This window comes from Kryptolebias marmoratus, linkage group LG11, assembly GCF_001649575.2.
Source record: "Kryptolebias marmoratus isolate JLee-2015 linkage group LG11, ASM164957v2, whole genome shotgun sequence".
Classification (NCBI taxonomy): domain Eukaryota; kingdom Metazoa; phylum Chordata; class Actinopteri; order Cyprinodontiformes; family Rivulidae; genus Kryptolebias; species Kryptolebias marmoratus.
In genome coordinates, this window is record NC_051440.1 from 9,114,647 (window position 1) to 9,138,468 (window position 23,822).

Consider the following 23,822-nt stretch of genomic DNA (forward strand, 5'->3'; position numbering starts at 1 on the left):
TGACTACAGGAATTTTATTAGCGCAAAAGAACTGATCAAATTGTACAAACAGGTGTGTGTATATTGTATCAGCCTATATTTTAAACTATCACACAACGTTTGTTAGAGGGCTATTGTGTGAAAGAAGTGTGAGTCTAGCTTGTTCTGCATATGTAATAGATAGGAATCAAGTGTGTGTTTCTAAAATTATATATTATAGCTTTTTCTGTCATCTGGGGCCACCCGTATCAAGGGGAAATTAGTGTAATGGGACAGCTCTGCTCCTGGTTGTTTTGCTTACTAAATAATAAATGATACCTAAGGATAACATAATTTCAGATTATAAAACAAGAAATAAGTTTCAGTTTCGTTCACAACCGTAAAAAAAGTATCGTAGTAGTCGTGCTGTATATGCCTTTCTCTTAATATTTACACCGGTTTACTAATCTAAGTTGCAATACCTCATAAAATGAAATAATACATGCCTCACGTTATAACTTGTCATTACAATAGTAAATACACAGTTTCCGCGCAACACTTGAATGTGTCAAAGCTTAGTGGCTAATAGCGGCTTTCTCCCGCTTGATTGACGGCTAAATCTGACCAATCAGAGTGGCTCATAGGCTGTTCTGTAAATTGCTCATCCAATCAGATTGAGGTGGGCAGATTCCAGGGTTTGTTGTAGCCCGCGGAGACGTCTGCTGAATATGAATGAAGCAACTAACTGACGTTTGGTTAGTTGGTGTAACATTACTCTTTATTATCTGGAGCCCAGAATTAAAGGGACAAATAAGAATCCCTCGGAGCTACGTATGATGGGTTCTGCGTTGTTTTTAACTTCAGCTTTAAAGCAAACAAAGCCGATTGCTAACAAGCATTAGCATGTTGGAGAACCAGGAGCTACCGGTGGATGCAAGAAGGTCGAAACTTTCAGATGAACGAACTGACAGCATTTTGTCTGAAGAAGATCGACAACATCAAGAAGCATCAACATAGCGTGGTATGAAACTGGACTAAATAAATGTGCAGTTCTACGCAACATAGACCTAGCTATCGCTAATGTTGCTAACCTCTAGCTAGTTGCGTTAGCTTAAACTGATGTTTTCATCTGTTTACCTTTTCTTAGGATGGACTAAAAAAAGTGTCGAATTTTATTTTAATTTTAACTAGAGCGTGTGTTTATATTTGTTTGTGTTTGTGTCTGTTTATGTCTGTATATATTGTTCAAGGCTGATGAAACGTGCTTAGTGATATTACGTGTATTGTGTGTATGAGGTGCAAAACAACAGTTCAGAAACCAAAGAACAAGAAAAGTAATTACAGCCACGTTGGTGTCACATCCCATCTTTGGAACACAGGCACCTTTACATGCACATAATTATTCTGATATTATCCAAAACTTTACCCTATCCTGACTCACTCAGTGCCATGAAATCAAGTCATCCTGATCACTTTTTACCCAGTTGGTCATTTTCAGAATCAGCAACAATAAAATTAGGCTGTGTGGAATATACTCATCTACATCACATCACAAAGACATACACATTAATTGCTCTTTCGCCAAACTTTTGAAGAAGTTTGTAATGTACAGTATATGTTCCAGCTGAGTGTGCTTTAAATACAGAACTTATTCAGACATTTTTTGTTATAGATATTAAAATCATTAGTTTTGTGTACAGTTAGGTTATTTACCTTACTTTGTGATTATCATGCTTCTTTCCCCCAATCCAACTTTTTAAAGAAAATGTCCTTATTTGTTGTCTTTTTTGTTTTGTTTAGTGCTAGCATCTCAGAGCTACTGCAGTAGCTGTCACCTTTGTTTTATAACTTGAATTAGGTTCTTTATTGGAAACCTCTAACATCTGTTTATTGTACTCAAAGCGTCTGAGGCAGCAGCGCTACCATGTACCTGAGCTCAAACAACCCCACAAAGCCCGTCTGCGACAGCAGCAGCATCACTGACCTGCTGAGCGCCCTCTGCGACTTCAACCTCTCTGGGGTGTCTTGGAAGCGCAGAGCCCTGGGAGGAGTTTCCAGAGAAAGTTTCCAAAGAGCTCTCAAGAAACGAGCCTACGGTGCCCTGCTGTCCAAGCTATTTCAAGATGGCACCAAAGGGCTCGCCTCGAAACAGAGTGCCACGGCTAATACGCCGCCCAGAAACAAAGTCCTCATGATGTGCTTCGACCTAAGGGTGGCAGGGTGTCGAGAGGAAGCGGAGCGGTTGGAGGAGCTGCTGGAGAGGCTGCCTGAAGGAGAGTCCTCTGGACTGAAGGAAGTAGATGCAGTGCTTGACCTCCTGGTGTTTCTAGCTGGCTCTGCGCCCCCACCTTTGACCTCTTTCAGTAAAGACTACATGAGACGAGAGAGGCCCGTTCTGCGGAGGCCACGACCTTGGAGTTACCAGAGCGAGGAGCTGCAGAGGCTCGAGGCCCGGGCGTGGGGTCTGGTCTGTGCAGAAGAATGGGGGACCCTGGAGACTCTGTGTGGAACTCATCGCTTGATGGATGGTCTACCGGGCACAGGACTGCTAGCTTTGAGGACTAAATTGGAGGTAGAAGAAAGATTTGAGAAAGAAACCAGGCTGACATTGTTTGGAGCACTGCAGCACAGTCGCACATCAGATATGGACATCAGACTGGACATGCCTCCCGTTCCCAGTAATATTGATGTTACTGGGTTGGCTATCAGGGTAAGAGACTCTGCCTAGTATATAAACTGATATACAATCTTTATAGTTGTCTCATAGGACACAGCAGGTCTTTAGTTGTTTTATTAGAGTGTTTGGAGTTAACTAGTTTTTTGTTTGTTTTTGTGTGATTTGTTGTATGGATGATTTGTGCAGATTCCTCCCTGTTTCGATCAGTCTGAGGATGAGGGCTTTCTGTCTGCCTCAAACCTGACCCCAGACTCTCAGTCAGAGCCCAGCCCCATTCCAGACTTTGACATCTGGGAGGCTCTCCGCACATTTGAGCCTGGAAGACGCCGCTGCTGGGAGTCTGTTGGCTGGTAAATGACCTGTCAGTCCAATTATATGCATGCTAAGCTGAAACCTCTTAAAACCGTGAACATAATACGCCATTCAAACGAAGCCTCAATATTTAATTCCCAAACAGATAACAAGCATTATGAAGCTCCACTTAGTTGTCCTTAATTTTGCCCTCTTCTCTGTAACGCATCACTGAACCCCGCTCCGTTTCTCTCACCAGCCCACCAGGAAAACGGGAGTCCTTCTATCTGACAGAGGGAGGCAGGGAGGCCTTTGATCAGCTCTATCGGCTGTGGGAGGGGGAGATGAGGGTAGTGAGCTCAGGCACATCCTCTCCTATCCTCCTGCTGCCCCTGGACTCGCAGACCCAATTAGTATCCGACCTCCTCAATGTCCTGATAGGAGTGGCTTCCACTACCTTCCCTCTCAACCAGGTGCAATTCATCATCATTTGTTGGTCTCTGAAATGCTGTTAAATGCAATCATTTCCCCGTTTAAGTGCTGCCACTGTGCAACTTAGGTAAGCACACAAAGAGATGAGAATCAATGAGCAATTAGTGCATGAGGTATAAACAAAGCCAGTTCTCCGAAAAAAAAAAAAAAAGCTTATTACCCCAAAGAAACGAGCCAAAACGTGTCAAGTCATTAACCTGATTAAATGATCAAGAAGTAAATTACTGCGTTCCTGATGCTAAAAACTGAGCCACGAGAGACTGCTGCAGTTACTTAATTGTGTTTCTGTAAGTTTTTCTTTTTCAGAAAGTTGCTGTCTCCTTTTTTGCAACACATATTGCATCCTAATTCTCTTGCTTTCCCCGGCCCCCTTCCTTCTTATTGCCCTCCTCCAAAGCCGAAGGGGCGATCGTGTTTTTACCCATGTTTGTGTGTGGTTCTGTTTGTTGGTCGTGTGAGTGTAATATCTCACGAACCAATGGACGAATATACAGCAAAACACTCAAGATGGTAATCATTGGGTGAACGTCTTCAATTGATTAACTGAAACACAAAAATCACTAACTCTGCCATTTTTACACATGTCGAGCTCAAATTTCTCATAGTAGTAGCTGAAAGTCATTCTCACCTCATACTGTAAGCACGACACACTGTAAGGCAACTTTGCTTAAATATATGGCTTTAACTATCAGAGTCAAACCTGTTTGTTCGTCAGCAAAATATTTGAACAACCACTGGATGGATTTTAATAAAACTCAGAATGTCATGTTTGTATGTATGTGTACACCTGAGTAGCATTGGGAGTTAATTTAAGATAATTTAAGATGGCAGCCTCAGCTGATCCACCTTAGCAAACACAAATGGCTATAACTAGATCCATTTTACAAATATTGAGCCAAAATTGCGTCTGATAGGAGCTGAGTTATACTAAACATATACTTAAGATCTTACCCATCTTGCACGAGATTGCACATAACATCATTTGTAATGTTTGACCACAATGGCTATGTCATTTCTCATCATAAGATAGTCTTAGTTTAAAACTCGGGCACAGTGGGCAATATGCATTCGTTGAAGAATGCTAGGCCTTTAATTGTTGTAGGTTTTTGACATTATTCTGCAATACTGTGGAAAAATCAAGTTATTCTTTATTTTTTCTTTAGTAATTGTTAAAATCAGTCTTGATCCATAGTCACAGATGAGGGTGTTTTTTTTTTTTTTTTTTGGTATTGGCTTTCTTTTGCTCATTTTGAGCCCAGTCCTTGTCCCTGACCATTTTCCGAGGAATGCTTTGTTTGTTTGTTTGTTTAGGCCACCTAACCCTGACCTATGAATCATTTATGCATAAAAGCCGCATAAACTCAAAGAATAAATCAGTGTTGTGTCGACACACAACGGCTTAGGAAAGAACCGATTTTTAAATGGTGTGGTTCCGGCAGCTGATCACAAGGACACAACTTGTTCTTATTTATTTTGTTGATGCAAATGTGAAATATAACTCATTTTGACAGGCACAAAATAGTGCTTTCTTTACTAAAATGTTGATTTTAAAAAAAAAAGCTATTTTTTATCTGCTGAGGATAGGTTTTTAGGCCTGATACTTTTTTTCTTTTCTTCTCTACTTCCAGTTTCCTTATACATTTTAAGGCCCCTGATATGAATTTAGCAATTGTATTGTTGGGGCAAAAATAGTTATTCTTTCCACACAGGGTGATTTGCATTTGTCATAAACACAATTAAGCAAATGCGAACATGTATTTGTTTTTGCAACAAGTTACCAGTAACAAAGTAACAAAGTTGCCAGTAACAGTAACAAAGTGGCTGAAATTAAATTTATTTGAAAATTAAATTTGTTTACTCGAAGGAATGCATACCACCTGCCCTTTTCACGAGTTTTAGAGTATGATCATCTCATCCTGAGAAGGTATAGAGTTATAGCTATTTTGATCAAACCTTGAAAATAACATTATTCACGGTCTTATTTGAGATATCTTGCAGGATTTTGTGTAAAATATTGGCACTTGGAGTTCATGTTGTGAATGACTACTCAACGCTCAATTTCTGTAAAGTTCACTGACGTATAGCTCTTTGTGTAAGCTAAGGTCGATTAGCTGTGGTGGCCATCTTGAACTGTGTCGACTCTAAAAGTTGACGAGTTGGAGATGTACATCCATTGATTTCTCTCTGAGAGTTTCACTGAAATATGTCCTGTGGTTTATGAAATATTTTGCTAACAGACAAACTCTGTTGACTTCCACAGGTAATGCCAAGGTTTTAAGCAATTATGTCTCGCAGTGTGTTGTGCTTGAAGTATGGGCCGAGGACAAAGCTCAGCTACTACAAAACCAAATTTTAGCTCGACGTCTGTAAAACTGGCTGAGCTATAGATGTTGCTGTGTTTTCCAAAGTTAGTTGGGCGTGGCAGCCATGTTGAATTGGGTTAAGTCCAAAAGGTTGTCAGCTGTGGATGTCGGCTCAATGAATACTTTCTGAAAGTTTCATTAAATTCAGTTCAGTCATTCATTAAGACTTGGAAGTTATTCTGAGATGTCTGAACTTCACTGCTGTAGTCGGGTACGTATTTGTCTTTGAGGCTGTGGTTTGCCATCGCAAAATTATTGTTCCTGTTATTTTCGTTTCCCCAGAGGAATGCTGCCTCGAAACACAATATCTTGTTCTCATAAAACTTTGATGGCAAAGAGAGGGAAAAACACATACCTGCTTATGTATTGGCGTCTGATATAATAAGTCCACCACAGTGCCTTCAGAAATCACCCTGGAGGTGACTCTCTGACACAAAGTCTTATATTACGCGCGTTTCAAGTACAGTCGATTTTATTAGACTGCACGCTTCCTTATTGTCTTGTTGTAAATATGTGTTTTCTACCTCAGAGCGTTCAGTTTGACGTCAGGCCCGGTGTGTGCGTGTCAGGGGCCTCTCCGGAGAGCGTGTCTCGTCTTTTGGGGGAGTTGGCTCAGTATGGCACCTACTACCTGAGGCTTGGCCGCTTTTCTCTGCAGAGCGCTGACAAGAAGGGCCTAGTCTTCCAGGTATGTTGGTATAATCATCATTAATTAATACCACTGGGACCGCACAGTTTCCTCCACTTGCTTTTTTTCCCCGCTCCTGAACAGTTGCTTCCAGTGTTGTGTTCATCAATTTAGAAAGTTTTAATCATGCCTTAAGGGGCAATTTGAAAAGAGTAGGCACAACTAAACATAAACATTTTATTTTTGACAAAACTGCCCAAAAATAGAAAAAGGGAAGACATACTCAGGCATGAAGAGCGAAGGATCAGAATTATTCGTTAAAAGTAGAGAAGCCTTAAGTGCAGTCATCTGTGCAAACAGATATCAGATAAATCATCTTGTTGCTTTGATATCAGCATGGATGAAACATCTGACAAGTGTCTCTTCTTTTCCAAGGCGTTCACCGGAGGTCTGAGGAAGTATTTGCATTACTACAGGGCTTGTGTTCTCAGCACCCCACCTACTCTCAGCCTGCTGACAATCGGCTTCCTCTTCCGCAAAGTCGGACGCCAGCTCAGGTGAGGTCAAGCCACTTTGTTTTTTTTTTGTTTTTTTTTACTACTTCATGTTAGTCACACATTTTAACCTTTGATTTAGTCAGACAGTTCGGTTGGGTTCTGATAAACAGGACCATAATGCAGACGTCATCAGATCAAAACACCCCCTGTGCTCTTTGAATCTAAGGTACCTGTCAGAGCTGTGCTGCGTCGACGGGCCGCTGGGCGCGGGCCAGGCCACCTTCCCTGTGGTGAGTGCTCTTTTATCTGCGAACTGCAATTTGTCATTGATCATGACCATATTTAACCTTCCACGTGAGATGTCAGCTCTGCGCCGTGTGGCTTCTCCTCAGGGGGTTAAACTGCTGTCGTACCTGTACAACGAGGCGCAGAGCAACTGCAGCAACGAGAACTATCCCGTCCTGCTGTCGCTGTTGAAGAGCAGCTGTGAGCCGTACACACGGTCAGTCACTGTTTAAATCCAAAGATTTACCATGCCTTCAAGGAATGCATATTGCCCACCGCCTTTCATGCTGGAGTTTTAGGACCATCTTGTGTTGGGAAATAACAGAGTTGTAGTCTTTCTGGTCAAACATTGTAAACAATGTTATGCACAATATTATTCAATATTGCAAGGTGTTATACCAGTAAGTGCTGGTAATGATTCTCAGCTTCTACCATTTCAAGTTGTAGCTCAGTATCTGTAAAACTGACTGAGTTGTAGCCATGGCTAATGTTGATTAGCTCTGGTGGCCATCTTGATTTAGGTAAAAAATAGTTAATTAGACTGTGCACTGAGGATCAGTCTCAGCTACAACCACACCGAATATTATCTCAATATCTGTAAAATTGACTGACTTATAGCCCTTTTTGTGTTTAAGGTCATTTGATTGTGGCGGCCAACCATCTTGAATCGGGTTGAATCCAAAATTTAACCAGTTGTAGATGCACATCCAATGATTACTTTCTGCAGGTTTCTTTAAAATCCATCCAGTGGTTCATGAGATATTTTGTTAACAGACAGACTAGGGCACAAATGCATTCTCACACACACACACACACACACACACATGCAGACATGGGCAAAGATATTGTTGTCTGCCTTTCAGCTGGCAATAACTATTTCACTTGGAGTGCGTCAGCACTTTGCCTGACTGTTTTATCTCTGCTTTACTTAGGTTTGTTTCGGACTGGGTCTACAGCGGTGTGTTTCGAGATGTTTATGGAGAGTTCATGATTCAAGTCAATGAGGAATACCTCAGCTTCAGGGGTAAGATGCCACACATATACAGGAACACACAATACATCACTTAAATACTTCAGTCAGCAAGTTCTGGAAATGAAAAGCCTCCTAGACAGACTGTCTAGCAGGGGGAAAAAACAAAACAAAAACAGATTTCATTTCAGCCCTTATTGCGTAGTTGGATTTGTCCTTGTGTCTATAAAGGATGTCAGGAAGTTATTGGACGATAATCAGTGGGAAACAGAATCAGCTGCCTCAGCTGCAGGGACCGCAGCCACCTCCACTCAGTAAGCCACAGAGACAAACGCAAATAAATTATTTTCTTTTATCCCTTTTTGTTCGGCACACCACGCTGATCCAAGCACAGAAAAGCTTCAGAGTTCTCTTAGAATTACCCCTGACAAATTTGGACTGGCTGGAGTGAATTTGTTTTGTCCAATTAATGACTTAATTCCTCGAGGAGTAAAGTTGAGACAGGAGGAGATGAAAGCAGAAAAAAATCTGTCTGTTCTCTCCAGGAACTGGCTGGCTGGGTTTGCGTGTGGCCATTATTTTTCAGCACTCAAGCTGCTTTTTAGTGCTATATGTCTCTCTTCACATCTCCAGTAGCCCTTAATTTACCACATCAGTGGTGAACATAATATATCTGTCTACAAAGAACAGTTAGGTTTTCTTCTAACAGTTATTTTTATTGTTGCACTAATTATTAACAATTTGTTAGGTATAAAAAAAACCCAGAAAACTTATTAAAGTTCATCATGCAAAGCAATTATTTTAAGTTTGATATAAGGTGACAAATTTCACTTTTAAAAAACAAAAGCCTATTAAATCATTGGTTGCAAAGCTACAGTTCAGTGAGGAAAATTTGGAATTATTTTCCCATAAATTTGCATGAAGGTTAAGAGAACAATCAGCACATTAACTATCATTGGAAAGTATTTATGTGTCGGCTTGAATATGAGTTTTATGTGCCCAAAGAACAGCATTCATTAAATCTCTCTCCCCAAACGTACAAGCGGCAGCCTTTTAATTTTGACAGCGGCTTGTAAATAGAGTGTGGCATGAATCATCGTCGCCTGTCCAAATATTGCATGTCATGCAACATCCCATTCAAGGTCAGGCCATCATGTCGGCTTTGTCTGGCTAACAGTTTCATTTGCTCATCGGCCACACCTCATCAATTGCAGCAGCGAACCCCCCACAGTGCTCTCTCTTGCCTTTTTGGAGGACACACAAATGTCATTGTTCTCTTCGAACTGCGTCAGCCAAGGAAGCAATCAGCAGCAAAGCCTTCTTGGCAAGCCGCAGGCTTTCTGTAAAGAGCTCGGGAAGCTCGTGAATTCATGTTCTCCGATGCTTTTTGCTCAGGATCACTGAGCTAAGTGCTAACAATTTCCCAGTGTTAATTCAAGCAGCCGGAGTTTTGCCAAGCCCTGCAAGTTCCTACTAATAGGGAAAAGTTTTAGACCCGGCATGGACTCGGCATTATTTCTCTATGAGCAGTTTTAGGTTTTTCAGTCACGTCATTGATGCTGTGTGCTTCAGAATCAAAAAGGACCGGTGCAAACATTTCAAGGTTTTGAATTTGTGCAGACAAAAACTTCTGGGTCCAAGGCTACACCCTGATCTCGAAGGACGTGGAGGACTGTGTGCCGCTCTTCCTCAGACACATTGCCAACGATGTGTACGTCTGCGGAAAGACCATCAACCTCCTCAAAATCTGCTGCCCACAGGTTTGTTTTGCACATTTGACACCATTCATGCAAATGTGAGGAAATGATAATTCAGTACACTTGACTGATGTGTAGAAATACTAGTATATTTCATGATGGACGTTTGAAAATTATTCAGCGCAAGCAGAAGTTCTAAGTGTTGTTTGCAGCGAATACATTAAGTATAGAAAGTAATCAGTTGCATTACTTGATGTATCTACTTTTCCTTGCTTCTGTTTGAAATAGTGTCCTGAAATTCTTACCTTGCTGCTGTATGGTCAGATATTTATCTTTCTAATGCATTTAGCTGTAATTAGTTCTTTCATTCTGTAAAAGAAAGCTTAGCTCATGTAACACTATGATTGTGTGGGGAGGAGTGGCGGCTCTTGTAAACTGGGTCCTGCTGACTTTAATTCTCAACAAGGTGAGAAGGTTGGGACAGTTAATCTAGGATTATAATGCATGCTGATGGTTGCATCTGATTATTTTTATGTACCGTATTTTCCAGACTGTAAGGCACACTTAAAAGCCTTCAATTTTCTCAAAAAACGACAGTGCCCCTTATAATCCGGAGCACCTTATATATGGAAGAAGTCGTGATGTTTTAGTACGACTTTGGTTAAACTACAAAGCTGCGCCGCTCGCAGCATTAGGGCTCAGTTATAGCTTCGTAGTGTCAGCAAGCGGTGGAGGCGTTTATACACGACGCTTACATTGGTGCAGTATTCTTCCGTGAGTTTTGAACAGTTTGATTATCTTTGTGATCTCTCATAGAGGGATCATACAAATGCTGATACAGGCGAACCAGCTCCGCTAGAGCACCGAAATCGTCCATTTTGAATGGAGGTGCATGATGATGTGTCTTATAGTCCGGTGCACCTTATATATGACAAAAGTTTGAAAATGGACCATTCATTGACAGTGCGCCCTATAGTGCAGAAAATATGTTATACAAATCAAATGACACCAAACTCTTCCTGTCCTCAGTTAGGTGTATTCTGATTGTGATTGAAGTGTGTTTTAACAACAATCTTTAGGCGTGGTGAAAGGTTATCTTTTGTACTGGTGTCCTGAATTGGACTATAGTTCATTCATGTTGTTATAAAGTAGAAATTTTAAAGCAAAATGAAGACAAAGCCCATCCTCTCTTGGAGCAAAATAAACAACTTGACCGAGCTACTTGAATTCAAATACAACAGGTTTTTCCCCAGCATTTAAATGATTTTGTTTTCAGATCCTTTTCCCATGTCTCGCGCTAGCTGTCTTCCCCGAGTTTGTTTTCAGATGTAGCAGCGAAAGAGAGCTACACTTTCAGACAGCTGGCGCAACATATTTTGTTTATAAAATGAACTTTGAGGTTATAAAACACGATGTCAACATGATGAGTCGTCTGAATTAACGCTTGAAACTGTGGCACCAACTTCCTCCCAAATGTGTTTCCACAGCACTACATCTGCTGGTCGGAGCTGCCTGTACCCCGCATCGCTGTCACCTTCTCCCTCCAGGAGGTGGAGGAGATTGAGAGAGACTGCGCCGTGTATCGCGGGCGCATGGAAAGGATTGCGAAGCACAGCGCTATCAGCAGGGAGGAGCAAGTAATGATGCAAATATAAGTAGTCGTGGTGCATGCTACATTTCTGTGAGGTTTTATTTAATTTTTTTTTTTTTCCCTCACCCCTTACACGATCCATTAGGGTGGGACTTGCTTTGGGGCTTGTCCTCGCTGTAATACAGCTTTCTAATTTACATGGCCTGTACTGTGTGTGCAGCTGGCATCTGTGACTGGCCGGGGGAAGGGGGGTGGGGGGAGCTACAGAGCAGGAGAATAAATCTTTGTTAATGATGATTTCTTGCCTGTCTGTTGTTAGGCCCTGCGAGCGGAGCAGGCCCGCCAGGAGCTGATCAATCAGGTCAGAGAGTCGGCAGCAAAAACCCTGGAGAGCATCCGAGGTTAGTGTCACACTTAAACACACAGAAACACGCTCACACTGTGAGAATGATATTTATATCGGTCTTGATGTTCACGCATGCCCCCTCCCACCCCCTCTTAGCTGTGTATGCCTTCGACAAATGGTTTAACACTAATTACACTTTCTTGTTGTACCCAAAGAGAACCTTCCTCGGCTCCCCTCAGGAGAGCAGAGAAAGATGCACAGGGGCCAGTCGCACAGAGGAATTATTTGAATAGTTTCCATCACTACAGGCTGTGAAATTTAATCATCACTCACACATTTTAGCAAGCTCTTCACATCAGTTCTTACCGCAGAAGACGGGAGGCAGTGCTGGGGAAGGAGGGGAGGTGATGGGGCGGGCGAATGCCTGGGCCTGATGCTCTGCGCACGTCTTGGCTTATTCGACTCCAAGGCAGATGGCGGCGCACGTGTTGGAGGGGGGGGGAGAGGGAGATGGGAGTTTGTTGCGTTGCTTTTTCTGCGCGGAGGGGTAAACAGCCCACCGTTATCTCCCTCACCTCCTGCAGGGCGCCAGGTGTCACTGCGTCTGGCTGAGGAGGCCAAGAAACGGGAGCGTTTTGAAGAACTGAAACAGCACCTGGAACAGGAGCAAGAGGTAGTTAAAGTGTGGAAGCAACTATTAAAAAGTGTGTGTGTGTGTGTGGAGTAAGGGAAAAAAAATATTGAGGTAGAATTAAGCTGGGTACTCATGTTTGTATGAGTTTTGCAGGAGAAATGTGTGAGGGAATATGACATGAGTGTGTCAGAGTGAAAAATGAAAGATATAGTTCATTTACTTTACAAGTACTTACCAGTAAACAGTGTTTTACCTGCAGTAGACTGCTGTCTGTCTCCTGTCAGTTAAAAACTTTCCTGATCGACAGGTCAAGCTAACCACTGCTCAGAACATGGCGACCAGAAAATATGTTTTTTTTCCTTTTTAAAAATCCAACGTCAAAAGTTTCTTTACAGATTAAACTTTCTAACATTCTCTTGGATACTTTTCCATAACTTTCCCATCTGGCAGCCTCAAACACTGAGTTAATTTAGCAGTCTGCGTGCAACGTATATGTGCTTTCTGGCAAATAATCCTACACAACAAGAGGTGGTATAAAAAGTCACATTGTCTTCACTTAAACTGTTTGAGGTTTTAGATATCAAAAATGTAACTTATTTGGAGTGGTGGAAATCCTTGTGCAATTCGAGATTTGACTCGATTACGATTCAGAGGGCTGCGATTCAATTATAAAACAATTATCAACAAAACAAAATCCTAATCAAAGAATCTCTCAGGACTAAAAGAAACAAAAATATTTTGTTCTACACTGCAGCGTAAAACAGTTTTCATTCAAACAACATTAATGGAACTCTATAAACAGAAGGAGTCAAAATGTTGAGTACTGTTAGTGACAAGGTTCTGTGGTAAAGGATGTCCATCATGAATCACGTTAGAGCTGTCCTACGTTCTTTCTTCAGTGCTTCCAGGATTTTGTTATTGGTCCCATTGTCTAGTGTAGGAATGGCTGAGTCAATATTATTTGAAAAAGGATGATCATGTTCTGTCGTGGCTCTAAAATGTAAAACGGTGCACAAGAGTTGGTTTTTCAACGGCAGAATGCGGACGCAAATCTTTCACAATAAAAGCTGAAATGGACTTCATAATTTGCTTCACCTTCTCCAAGTTTTACGTCACGTCGCTCGATTGTCCTCTGTTAGCAGCTGCAGCTACCACCGGCTGGTTTTTCTTCTTTCTCCTCTGGGTAAAAATGTGTACGCAACTTGCATATAGTGTGGTTCTAATTAATGTAATTTTTTTCCTTTTAACTTCACAGAAACCAAATTACTTCCAAACTCTGGCTTTCAGAGCAGAAGGAGCTGTCCGTACGTCTCGGTCAGCCTCATTCTCTCTGTGTTGTGCGCATGCCATAAACTGTCCGGGCGCTGCCCTTGTGCACTTCAAGAGTTCCGCCTTTTGCGTTCCTCAACATGACGTTATTACCATTAAATATCAATCAATTTTTGACATTTTTAAACTGATTCAGCATCGTTTATGTCCGCATCATGATGCATCAAAACATAGATTATACCCACCTCCTTTACTCAGTTGGTTGCTCCATTCTGAGCAGATTACCTCGACTTATCTGTCCCTGCTTTCCACACATCCCCACATTTCAGAAAATTCTAGCTCTCCTTTTAAAATAATACAATATTACATTTGTAGTATTATAGATTTATTTTTTCTGAGCTAAAAAAAACAATAATGTATGTATGTGTTTGGATATTTTGGGAGCAGTGGAGAAGTGCAGCCAAGAAGAAGCAGGAGGAGGATGATTTCAGCTTTGCCAGAGAGCTGAGAGACAGAGAAAAGAGACTACAAGCCCTGGAGGAGCAGCTGGAGCAGAGAGCCAGGTTTGACAGCTTCTGCAGTCACAACTGTCGACAGTCCCCCCGTTAAGATTTGACTTGATACACAATATATGTTCAAAGTGCCTAGACATCATTTCCAACAGTATGGCATATGTTAGTGGATGGACCTGCGCCACATTTCCATACAGTTGGAATAAGCCGTGATGCCGCAGCGTGAGCAAATGCTATCAGAGTTTGCAATGCACACAGCGAGCTGTTATTCAGTCTGACGACATGTTGGGGATCAGAGCGTGCCAACGCTGAAGAAAGCACCTGCCATCTGCAGCTTTTCAAACAGCCAGCTCACATCCTGCACTACTCCTGCTTGATAAAATCTTCACAGAATTCAAGATTTAAACACCTAATTTGTTTGGAATATGCAAAAAAAAAAAAAATGTCAGGACTTTTACAATGCTAATGCAGCTTTCATATTTTACAAGCCTTGGTAATTAGTCTTATGTTTAAAAAAATGGCTAAGATCTTATTGAAGTCTAAATTATAAGTATTCAGATTATTAAAGACTTACAGTCCTTGGAAGATTTCATTATGTCCGCTGCCTTTCATGCCATAGTTTTAAACTAAGATCATCTTATGCTGAGAAATGATGGAGTTAGAGCCATTTTGGTGAAACCTTATAAATGACATTATGCACAGTGCAGTATTGTGAGATGGGATTGTGAAGGACTCTCAGCTACTTGCACACCAAATTTTAGGTCAATATCTATAAAATTCACTGAATTAAAGCCACTTTGGCTATTGTTGATTAGCTGTGGTGGCCATTTTCAATTGGGATGGCTCCAAAAGTTAATCAGATGTAGATTTGGATCCAGTAATTACTTTCTGAACGTTTTATTTAAATCCGTCCACTGATTCAAGAGATATTTTGCTAACGGTACAAACAAACGAGCAGACAAGCAAAGGCAATAACATTCCTGACCTTTAGTAGAGGGCAATAATAAACAGAACTGTGTGAAGGAGGCACACTCAATACTGAGTACTTCGCACAAATTCAATTCCAAACATGCTTAATTGAATTTTGGGAAACAATTTAAGTATAAATTAAGCCTTACAGTCCTATCAAAACTCAGGTGACTTCATGTTTCTTTTCTTTACACAGCAGCCACTGCAGGTTGCTGTTTAAACCCTCACCTGACATAACGCACATCTCCATTTTGGTCTTGTATTGTAGGAAGGAGCTGATTGCTCAGTACGGCCGTTTGTCAGAGGAAGCGGCGCGCAGAGAGAGACGAGCCATGTGGAGGGTGCAGCGAATGAGACTCGTCGAAGCCCGCGCTCAGTTTTTCATGCTTGACAGGCAGAAAATTCAGGTCTGTGATGAATACACACACAAAAGGCTGATAAACTTGGACAGCTAATCTTTTGCCAAGGCCGATTTCATATCCTGTGATTTTTAAAGAAATTGATCTAAGTCACCAACATTTAATATGTTCATCCTTTGCCCTTGGTGCACCTCCCTGGCAAAATTTATGAAAATGATGTTTGTATTTCTTATCTATTGCTGTCAAACAATCAATCCATCTTTTGGTATAAATGATGTAAGACATTGTATTCTATTTTACTCTCTTTTTGTTTTCCTGAGTTTTTTTTAATTTTTTATTTTAATCGAAGCTTTTGTAAATGCTTTGCAGGCTTTACTGGAGAACTATCCCTTAGGCCAAGAGAGACCTCCCACGGATGCGTTACCAGCTGTTCCCTCAGCACAACAAACCCTTGTAATAACGTGCTTATTCTGTTAATCACAACACCCTTTCTTTACTTTATGCTCTGGTAAAATGTATCCTAGGAATGTGGTCAAATTATTGCTTCCTGTTTGCACGCGTTTCTCTCTCAGGAGGAGCAGTCAGCCGAGCCTCTAGCAGCTAAAGCAGAGTCCCCAGCACAGGATGACTCCACAGCAAAGACTGCTCTCATCTCTGAGGACACTGACATCAGTGACCTCCCTACTAAATCACCAAAGCTTGACAGTCAGCAAGTGGATAAAGCCCTGGAGGAGATTGGCTCTGACCTGCCTGAAGCCCGTCCTGCTGCACAGCTTGTAGAATATGACTTTAGTGCCCCCTTTAGTCCGCATGAGGATATTGTTGGCCAAGCCACAGTCCAGCCCAGGCCTCAATGGGGACCTGCAGTCCAGCCTGAGCTGATACAAAACCCCATTTCCATTGAAGAAAATGTGTCTCATGTCCAGGAGAGTGTCCCTACATCCTATCCGTTTGGAGGAGCCTCTAAAACCGGCCTTTCTCTGGATCAGCACACACCAATGGAGGACCAAAATACCAGTGTTCAGGAACGACCTCCGCCAGCTGCTTTTCAGCAAGGAGATGGAAGTGTCACAATTAAAAGCTTCAATCAAAAGGAGGCTGCACCTGTAACAGAACAAGAGTTTGTTGTGTCCATAAAAGGAAGTTTGGCTGTGGATGCTTCAGTTGCCAAAACAAGAGAAGATGGCAAAGATCAAAGTGATCACAAAGAACTACGTTTTTCTGATGAGATAAAGCCAGCAGAGACAAAAACTCAAGGCCGCAGCTTAAATGCTCATGATTTCTCAGACATTCAGAGTCCTGTCTCCACCAAGGTTGGAGAGCTGGTTTCAGAGGTCTCTCAGCCCCCACTCAGCATCCACGGGCATTCCTCTGATGCTCACATAAAGCTTGGACACTTTGTATCCGAGGTAACTGCTCCGCTGCCCTCCCCAAACATTCACGGGCATGCCTCCGATTCGCACATCAAGATTGGAGATTATGTTTCGGAAGTCGTTGCTCCTCCACCGTCCTCTAGTTCCCACGGTCACTCTTCTGATGCTCACATCAAAATTGGGGAAAATATGTCTGAATTTATCCCTCCCGTTCCCTCTCAAAACGTCCACGGCCACGTGTCAGATGCTCACATCAGAGTTGGGGAGCTTGTCCCAGACGTAGCGACGCCTCTGCCGTCGCAGAGCGTCTACGGCCACAGCTCAGGTTCTCATATAAAAGTTGGGGAGAACGTCTCAGACTTCGTCGCACCGCGTCCCGCCCCCAACATTCACGGACACTCCTCCGACGCAAATATAAAAGTGGGCGAATATGCGTCCAACGTAACTGAAGCAAGACCTCGCTGGAGTAAACACGGGCATGCCTCGGACTGCGTCCTCCAGCCCGGGTGTGTGGTGTCAGGAACAGAACCGCCCTCATCCGCCTTGCCTGGAAGCGCTTACGGCCACTCCTCCGATTCAGCGTTAGGTCTTGGGTGTGTGGTCTTAGGAGACGAGCCCGAGCGTTCTCCCTTACCCGGCAGCGCCCACGGCCATTCGTCGGATTCCAGTTTAGGCATTGGGTGCGTTGTTTCAAAAGCTGAACCGCTTCCATCACCACTGCCAGGCAGCAGCTATGGCCACTCATCGGACTCAGCTATGGGAGTCGGGTGCGTGGTGTTAGGGTCGGAGCTGCCTCCCTCTGCTCTTCCAGGCAGCGCTTACGGTCACTCCTCGGATTCTTCATTAGGTGTCGGGTGTGTGGTGTTAGGGTCGGAGCTGCCACGCTCTGCTCTTCCAGGCAGCACTTACGGTCACTCCTCGGATTCTTCATTAGGAGTTGGATGTGTGGTGAAAGGGAAGGACGGTGAAAATCAGCAAAAGACAAAAGACGACGACAGCAAAGGTGCTAAAACACTGTTGAACACTCCTACACTTTAACCTATAAGGCTTATTGTAAGAAATGATCATACTATTTTTGATATTAATATATTTCAGATCAATAAACTAATTTTTTTTCTTATAAAACACACTAAATGTTATTATTTTACAAGATGATATAGACAAAAAAAACTGAAAAGCTCAAATTGGAGAGCAGGACCAACAAACAGGTTTTCATTCATTAATGCATTTCTTATGTTTAAGTTGAGTTTTATTTTTGATTTTATTTTAATTAAATTTCTATTTTGTTGTATATTTACTAATTCTGTATGTGTCCATAAAGAGATATTTGTTTTTGTTAAAACTAAATGAAAGTGAAGTCACGTGGTACATTCTACAAGGCTTCTTCAAAGTCAAAACTTTTTTTTTTATCCAGAAATAATGAGTTTGAAAATGCCTCATTTACATGTTTCATTCAAGTTCCTCCTTTTAATATTTTTTTTTTAATCAAAAAGTGAAGCTTTTCACTTAAATTATTTCTAACAAAGCATATGAGTTTACACCTATCATTGCATCAAAATGTCACTATCAAATGAAAAGGTCTCCTATAGATGTGAAAAGTTGTATTTTTATGTTTCTCCACAGGTTTTAAGTCAGGCAGCTCTGTTGAGCAGCATGTTGAGGAGTCGAGGTCCTGGACGTCTGGTTTAGCTTTGTCTCCGGGAGAGAAGTCCGAGCGGGAATACCTCATGGCTTTGTCCGCCCAGTACCAGGTGGAGCACTACGAAGACTGCTTCAACCTGATGGGTTAGTGGAGAAAAAAAAAAGTAATATTGGCTCCATCTTAATGGTTCCTTATGTGATACATGTGAACGAGGAGACGTTAAAGCCTTGAACAGTTTTGGACATGATAAAACTGAGCAATCAGCTCTGATTCTCCACAGCTTACAGCTGCTGGAAGGAGCCGATGAGAAGTCGCATCAAATTAAACCCACCTTTATTCTCCCCATGGAGCAATGTTCCTTAGGCAACCAGGTGCTGTTGTGCAAAAACAACACATCTGCACAAGAAGTGAAATCGTGTTAAATCATGAAGGAACACGGTGGCCAAACGAGAACGGTTTAACTTTCCTGACTAATTGTTTCCAATCAACTTGACCTTTGCACCAAAAGAACCTTTTGCTCTCTTTTTGGCATTTATAGCCATTAGCAGAGCAATGGAAAGGCACTCGTTGCAATGTCTATTTTATCACATTAATTGTATTTATTTGTCCTTAAACACACAAACCAAAAACTTACAAATACTATCTATAAAATTGTTGTTTCGAGGCAGACTTTACACAAGATTGCACATATTGAAAATCATATAAAGCTTTGCTTATTGCTTTAGAAATGAGCATGTTTTTAGTCTCTTTCCAAAGATTCAGACTTCATTCAAACCACAAATAAATCTGGGATGAAACTGCAGAAAAAGTGACAATGTTCCAGATTTGTGCTTCATTATTTCTTTATTTAAAAAATGAAAACAAGCAGTTTTACATATTCAGGAGTGTTTCATTTCCACAGTCTGCATATTTACTCCACTTGGATGAATAGCAGTAATAGTTTACAAAAACAGATTTGTGTTTTTTGTTTTGTTTTTTTTGGTAGGGAAGGGGACTCACGACTCGTTAAATTCGTTAAAATCGTTTTCACTCTGTTTGTAGTTCATCCATGCGGCCAGCATTCATACCAGAATCAATCAGCATCCAACTCAAGGGAGTAAACCTTCCACACCACTGATTCAAGTCAGAAACCAAAGTTATTTAGTCTGTGTTTTTATAATATATAGACACTAACAAAACAATTAGGACAATTTGCTTCCTGCTCTAATCATTCAGAATAAAACACACTGTTTGGTTTGTTTTATATTTGATGACTTTAAGCCCTCAGGTTTATGACTCCCAACTAGTATGGGTTTAAGTCACGGTAGAGTAAAAAAAGATTTAGCGTTTACCAAAGCCCAGGTTCAAAATGTAGATGTCTCGTTGTGATCGACAGTGTGGGACTACTTTCTTCTGAAACTGCTGTAGACGTGATGTAAAGCAGCTCCCTGCCGTCGCGTGAGTGACATTTCTGCACCAGCGCGCCTGACTGTCATCTTCCCCTTCGCACAGCTTCGTCGCCCGAGTGTCAGCTGCTGCAGCAGGTGACTCGGGGGCCCTGGGGCCTTCCCATGGACCCCACACTCCGCCGAGCGACAGACACCACAGCTGTCCAGCTCAGCGAGATGGTCTCGCTGCCCGTGCTGATAAAACACTCTGTCACTGCGCCGCTCATCACACAGTGAGTGCCTGCCGGGAAGAGCGCCGCGTGAGGAGACGCTAGGTCTAATGTTAGACAAGAATAAGAGTTTTTCCTTTTTGTTTTGTTTTGAGGTTTTTTTTTTAAGCAGATCAGTTTTCACTGATCTCTAGTTATTTTCTTCCGCTTAAGCTGTAGTTGAGTGCATATTCTGCAGCGCAGGAATTATTCTTTTAACTTTAGCCGATGTTTTTTTTGGAAATCCTTTTTGTTCACAATTCCAGTAAACCTCCTGACAGGCTTGTTTTTGCCTTTGATTTAGCACAGCGTGCAGTTTGAAGCTTTTGTGTGTCTGTTTTTGGCACATAGTGTGGTAGATTTTAGATTTTTCCTTTTCATATCCGATTTGGGTGTCAACACTTTTCTTTGTCTCTCCTCTCTGCTCTCCCTTCATTCCCAGTGTGTCTCTGGTGAACAAGGCTGTGGTAGACTACTTCTTCGTAGAGCTCGGGGTGGAAAGACACTTCGAGGTGCTGCGTCACTTCCTGCTGATGGAGGATGGCGAGTTTGCGCAGTCCCTCAGCGATCTGATCTTTGAAAAGGTGATGCTCGCCGTCGTCTTACGCTGCCGTCGCTTGCAGATTCAAAAGGCTTTTAATCAGGTTTAGTGCACTCTGGAGGAAACGCTGTTTTTGTTCAGTCCCTTCAGGATTTGGTGGACTTATTACAAGATTGCCCTGGCCTAAAAGGAATGATTTAGCAAAAGTTGACCTTTTTCAAAAGGTTGCGATCAAAGATGCCGAGTTTTGATGCTGTAATTATTTTAAATCTCAAAAGAATTTACAAAAATAGCTGCAAGTAACCTTTCTTTTCTTTTTTTTTTAGTACAAGATAATGGTTAAAGTGTCAACAACAAATGTGTTGAAGTATTTATTTAAAATAACATTTTTGACATAAATGAAATGTTGAAAAAATACATATTAAACTAGAGGCACTCAGAGATCTGCCAAGGCCACAGCGTGATTACAAAATAGTGCGATCTGGATCAGCACCAAAATTTAATCCATTGTTTTTGTAACAACCCCAACATTTCCTGAAGGTTTCATTGAAATCTGTTCGTTAGTTTTTACCTGATCTTTGCTAAAAGACAGACCAACAAACCAACGGACACAACTGGAACTGGGTCACATGTACGAGCAGAGACAGGTTTTTAAACAAAGGGGTTACCTGTGAGCTTGACCTTTGACCCAGTGAAGCTTGAAATCAACAGACATCATCTTTGACCCATGAGGTGTCCAGCTGTGCAGTTTGACGTTCCTACATTACACTGCTGCAGAGTTAGAGCAACTAGGTCAGCTGGGATGTTGACCTTGAAATCAGTGGTGATCACCGTTAACCTAAGAGGTCTCCAGCTGTGCTGTTCAGCTTTCTTCCGTTACATGGTTGCATAGTTCACCTGTCACCTATGACCTTCAACGTTAACCACCAAAATGCCATCACCTCTTCCTCGGGCCACGTCTTTTATGTTTCCTGGAAATGTCACGAAACCCCGTCCATAACTTATCCTTTTCTGCGTAACTAATGAAGTTGAGATCACACGTGAGACGAAGCACTGTAGGTTGAAGCGGAGGTAATAATTGGGAGCCTTTTATATCTCATTTCACTGCCAGACTGAAGCTTCCTGTCACAAAATAACAAGCACAGCCATCACTAACACCTCAGAGCTGTGCTGCAGAAACATTCATGTACATCTGTCTCTAGAGGTCCATGAGACAGAAGGTGTTGTTTATGCAGCCGAAGCACTAATTTCACTGATTGGCACACCTTCAGCCACACAGGAAGCTAATCCTGTAATCAACTACCAGTTGTGCTTTTGCGAAACAAAAACTTGTTTAAGTCATAACAGCATATTTATTAGAGAGAGGATCATGTTGGGCTAATGAATTTTATTTGTTGCTTTTTTCTAAATTTTTCTCAAAGATGGGCAGTGGCCAGACTCCAGGAGAGCTGCTGACCCCCCTGGTGCTGAACTCCATCCTCAGTAAGGCCCTGCAGTACAGCTTACACGGGGACACCCCTTTGGCTTCGAACTTCACCTTCGCCCTCCGTTTCCTCCCGGAAACCTTCCACCCGCACGCCCCGGACTCCCTCAACTGTCTGGAGCTGCGCTACAAGGTGAGCCCGCGGGCTTTTGATCTGTTCTGACGGAGTGATCAACGCGTCGTTGGCACGAGTGGCAGCTTGGAAGCGACAGGCTGGCCGTGTTTTGACAAACCGCTTCTGCTCTTATTTGCACATTCAAATAGTTCAGCATCAGAGGCTGGTCGGGGTGACGATGCAGAGAAGCTAACGTGGCCTCAGCTCTCCCCTCTCTAATAACTGTTTCTTTAGCTGCTGAATCTCCATTTTGTGCCGTTCCAAACCTCCCCGCTCCTCCTTATCTTGAACACTCGCCTCACATGTTTTGCTTCTTTATGTTGTTCTTTTTTTTTTCCCTCCTATGCCTCTTTCACCTCTACCCCTCATTCCCCCCCCGCAATCCTCTCACCTTCCTTATCAGCGTCCCCGGGTTCACACCTTTCTCCCTTCTCCTAGCGTCATTCATCACTCTCCTTTTACCTGTTTCTTATTTTCCCTCTACTCCCGTTCCACCTCCCTCCACCTCCCTCCACCTCCCTCCCCTCCCTGTCTCTTTTACATCTTCCTTGCTTTTATTTACCTTTGCTTCATGTCTTCCCCGCAGGTGGACTGGCCGCTGAATATCATCATCACAGACAGCTGCATGAATAAGTACAACCGCTTGTTTTCGTTCCTGCTGCAGCTCAAACACATGGTGTGGAGCCTCAGGGATGTTTGGTTTCACCTGAAGAGGACAGGTGAGCTGCTGATAAGACCCCACCTCGGACTCGGGCTTACCTCGGCGGAGGGGGAGGAATACATAAGAGTCACCCTGTTGTGCTTTAGCTGGTCATAAAATATTTATAGAAGGCAATGCTGGAATTTTTTCATGAGGTATTTATACAAAGCACAAGTCGGGCCACTGGGATTGTCATAAAAACCATGTTCTTCACTCACTTTGATAATATTGATCCACAACAGCATCTGTACAGATTTCATATGCGGATCTACTAAAGGGGAAAAAATAACCTACTTCATTAAAGGCACTTCATCTAAGATCTCCGTACTATGATCGGGGAAGAAGTTATAGCTCACATGATCTGTTAGAATGGCTCTCAGCTACTACCACACCAAACTTTAGCTTGTTAATCAGCTGTAGATGAACATCCAGTAATTACTTTCTGAGTTTCATTCAAATCCATCCACTAGTTCACGAGATAATTTGCTAGCAAACAAACAAACATTTTGCCTTCACCTTCGGTGCCAGCGATAATCATGTAATTATAGGATATTACTGCTTATTTTTACTGATTACATAAATAAATATGCAAACAATGACTTTAAACAGAGTTGATACTCACTTTGTGACCATGAGCATGAGAGTCATTAAAATGAAAATAATAGCTTTATAATGTAATTAATGCCTTTACTGAGTCATCTGTATTCACCTTTGAGTAAAAATAAAGCAGAGGTGAGTGTTAGCAGCTCCCAGGGCTTCAAAGTCAGCTTTTTTTTTTTTTTTTTTTTTTTTAA

General features: G+C 42.2%; 1 protein-coding gene across 1 annotated transcript in view; it reads left to right on the forward strand.

Annotated features, from left to right (window-relative positions):
- The first annotated feature begins 647 nt into the window (after nucleotides 1–647).
- The window catches only part of tubgcp6 (tubulin, gamma complex associated protein 6), a 25,071-nt gene continuing 1,896 nt past the window's right edge, over nucleotides 648–23,822 (forward strand). The window contains exons 1-22 of the mRNA XM_017434777.2: nucleotides 648–979; nucleotides 1,861–2,668; nucleotides 2,822–2,985; nucleotides 3,186–3,399; nucleotides 6,311–6,469; nucleotides 6,845–6,966; nucleotides 7,133–7,196; nucleotides 7,299–7,408; nucleotides 8,124–8,215; nucleotides 9,782–9,921; nucleotides 11,346–11,495; nucleotides 11,769–11,850; nucleotides 12,380–12,468; nucleotides 14,146–14,261; nucleotides 15,448–15,586; nucleotides 15,908–15,991; nucleotides 16,111–17,914; nucleotides 18,535–18,696; nucleotides 20,045–20,213; nucleotides 20,632–20,773; nucleotides 22,152–22,346; nucleotides 22,915–23,047. Of these exons, the coding sequence (XP_017290266.1) occupies nucleotides 1,883–2,668; nucleotides 2,822–2,985; nucleotides 3,186–3,399; nucleotides 6,311–6,469; nucleotides 6,845–6,966; nucleotides 7,133–7,196; nucleotides 7,299–7,408; nucleotides 8,124–8,215; nucleotides 9,782–9,921; nucleotides 11,346–11,495; nucleotides 11,769–11,850; nucleotides 12,380–12,468; nucleotides 14,146–14,261; nucleotides 15,448–15,586; nucleotides 15,908–15,991; nucleotides 16,111–17,914; nucleotides 18,535–18,696; nucleotides 20,045–20,213; nucleotides 20,632–20,773; nucleotides 22,152–22,346; nucleotides 22,915–23,047 (5,116 nt within the window). The 5' untranslated portion in view covers nucleotides 648–979; nucleotides 1,861–1,882. The remainder of the gene's footprint in view (nucleotides 980–1,860; nucleotides 2,669–2,821; nucleotides 2,986–3,185; nucleotides 3,400–6,310; nucleotides 6,470–6,844; nucleotides 6,967–7,132; nucleotides 7,197–7,298; nucleotides 7,409–8,123; nucleotides 8,216–9,781; nucleotides 9,922–11,345; nucleotides 11,496–11,768; nucleotides 11,851–12,379; nucleotides 12,469–14,145; nucleotides 14,262–15,447; nucleotides 15,587–15,907; nucleotides 15,992–16,110; nucleotides 17,915–18,534; nucleotides 18,697–20,044; nucleotides 20,214–20,631; nucleotides 20,774–22,151; nucleotides 22,347–22,914; nucleotides 23,048–23,822) is intronic.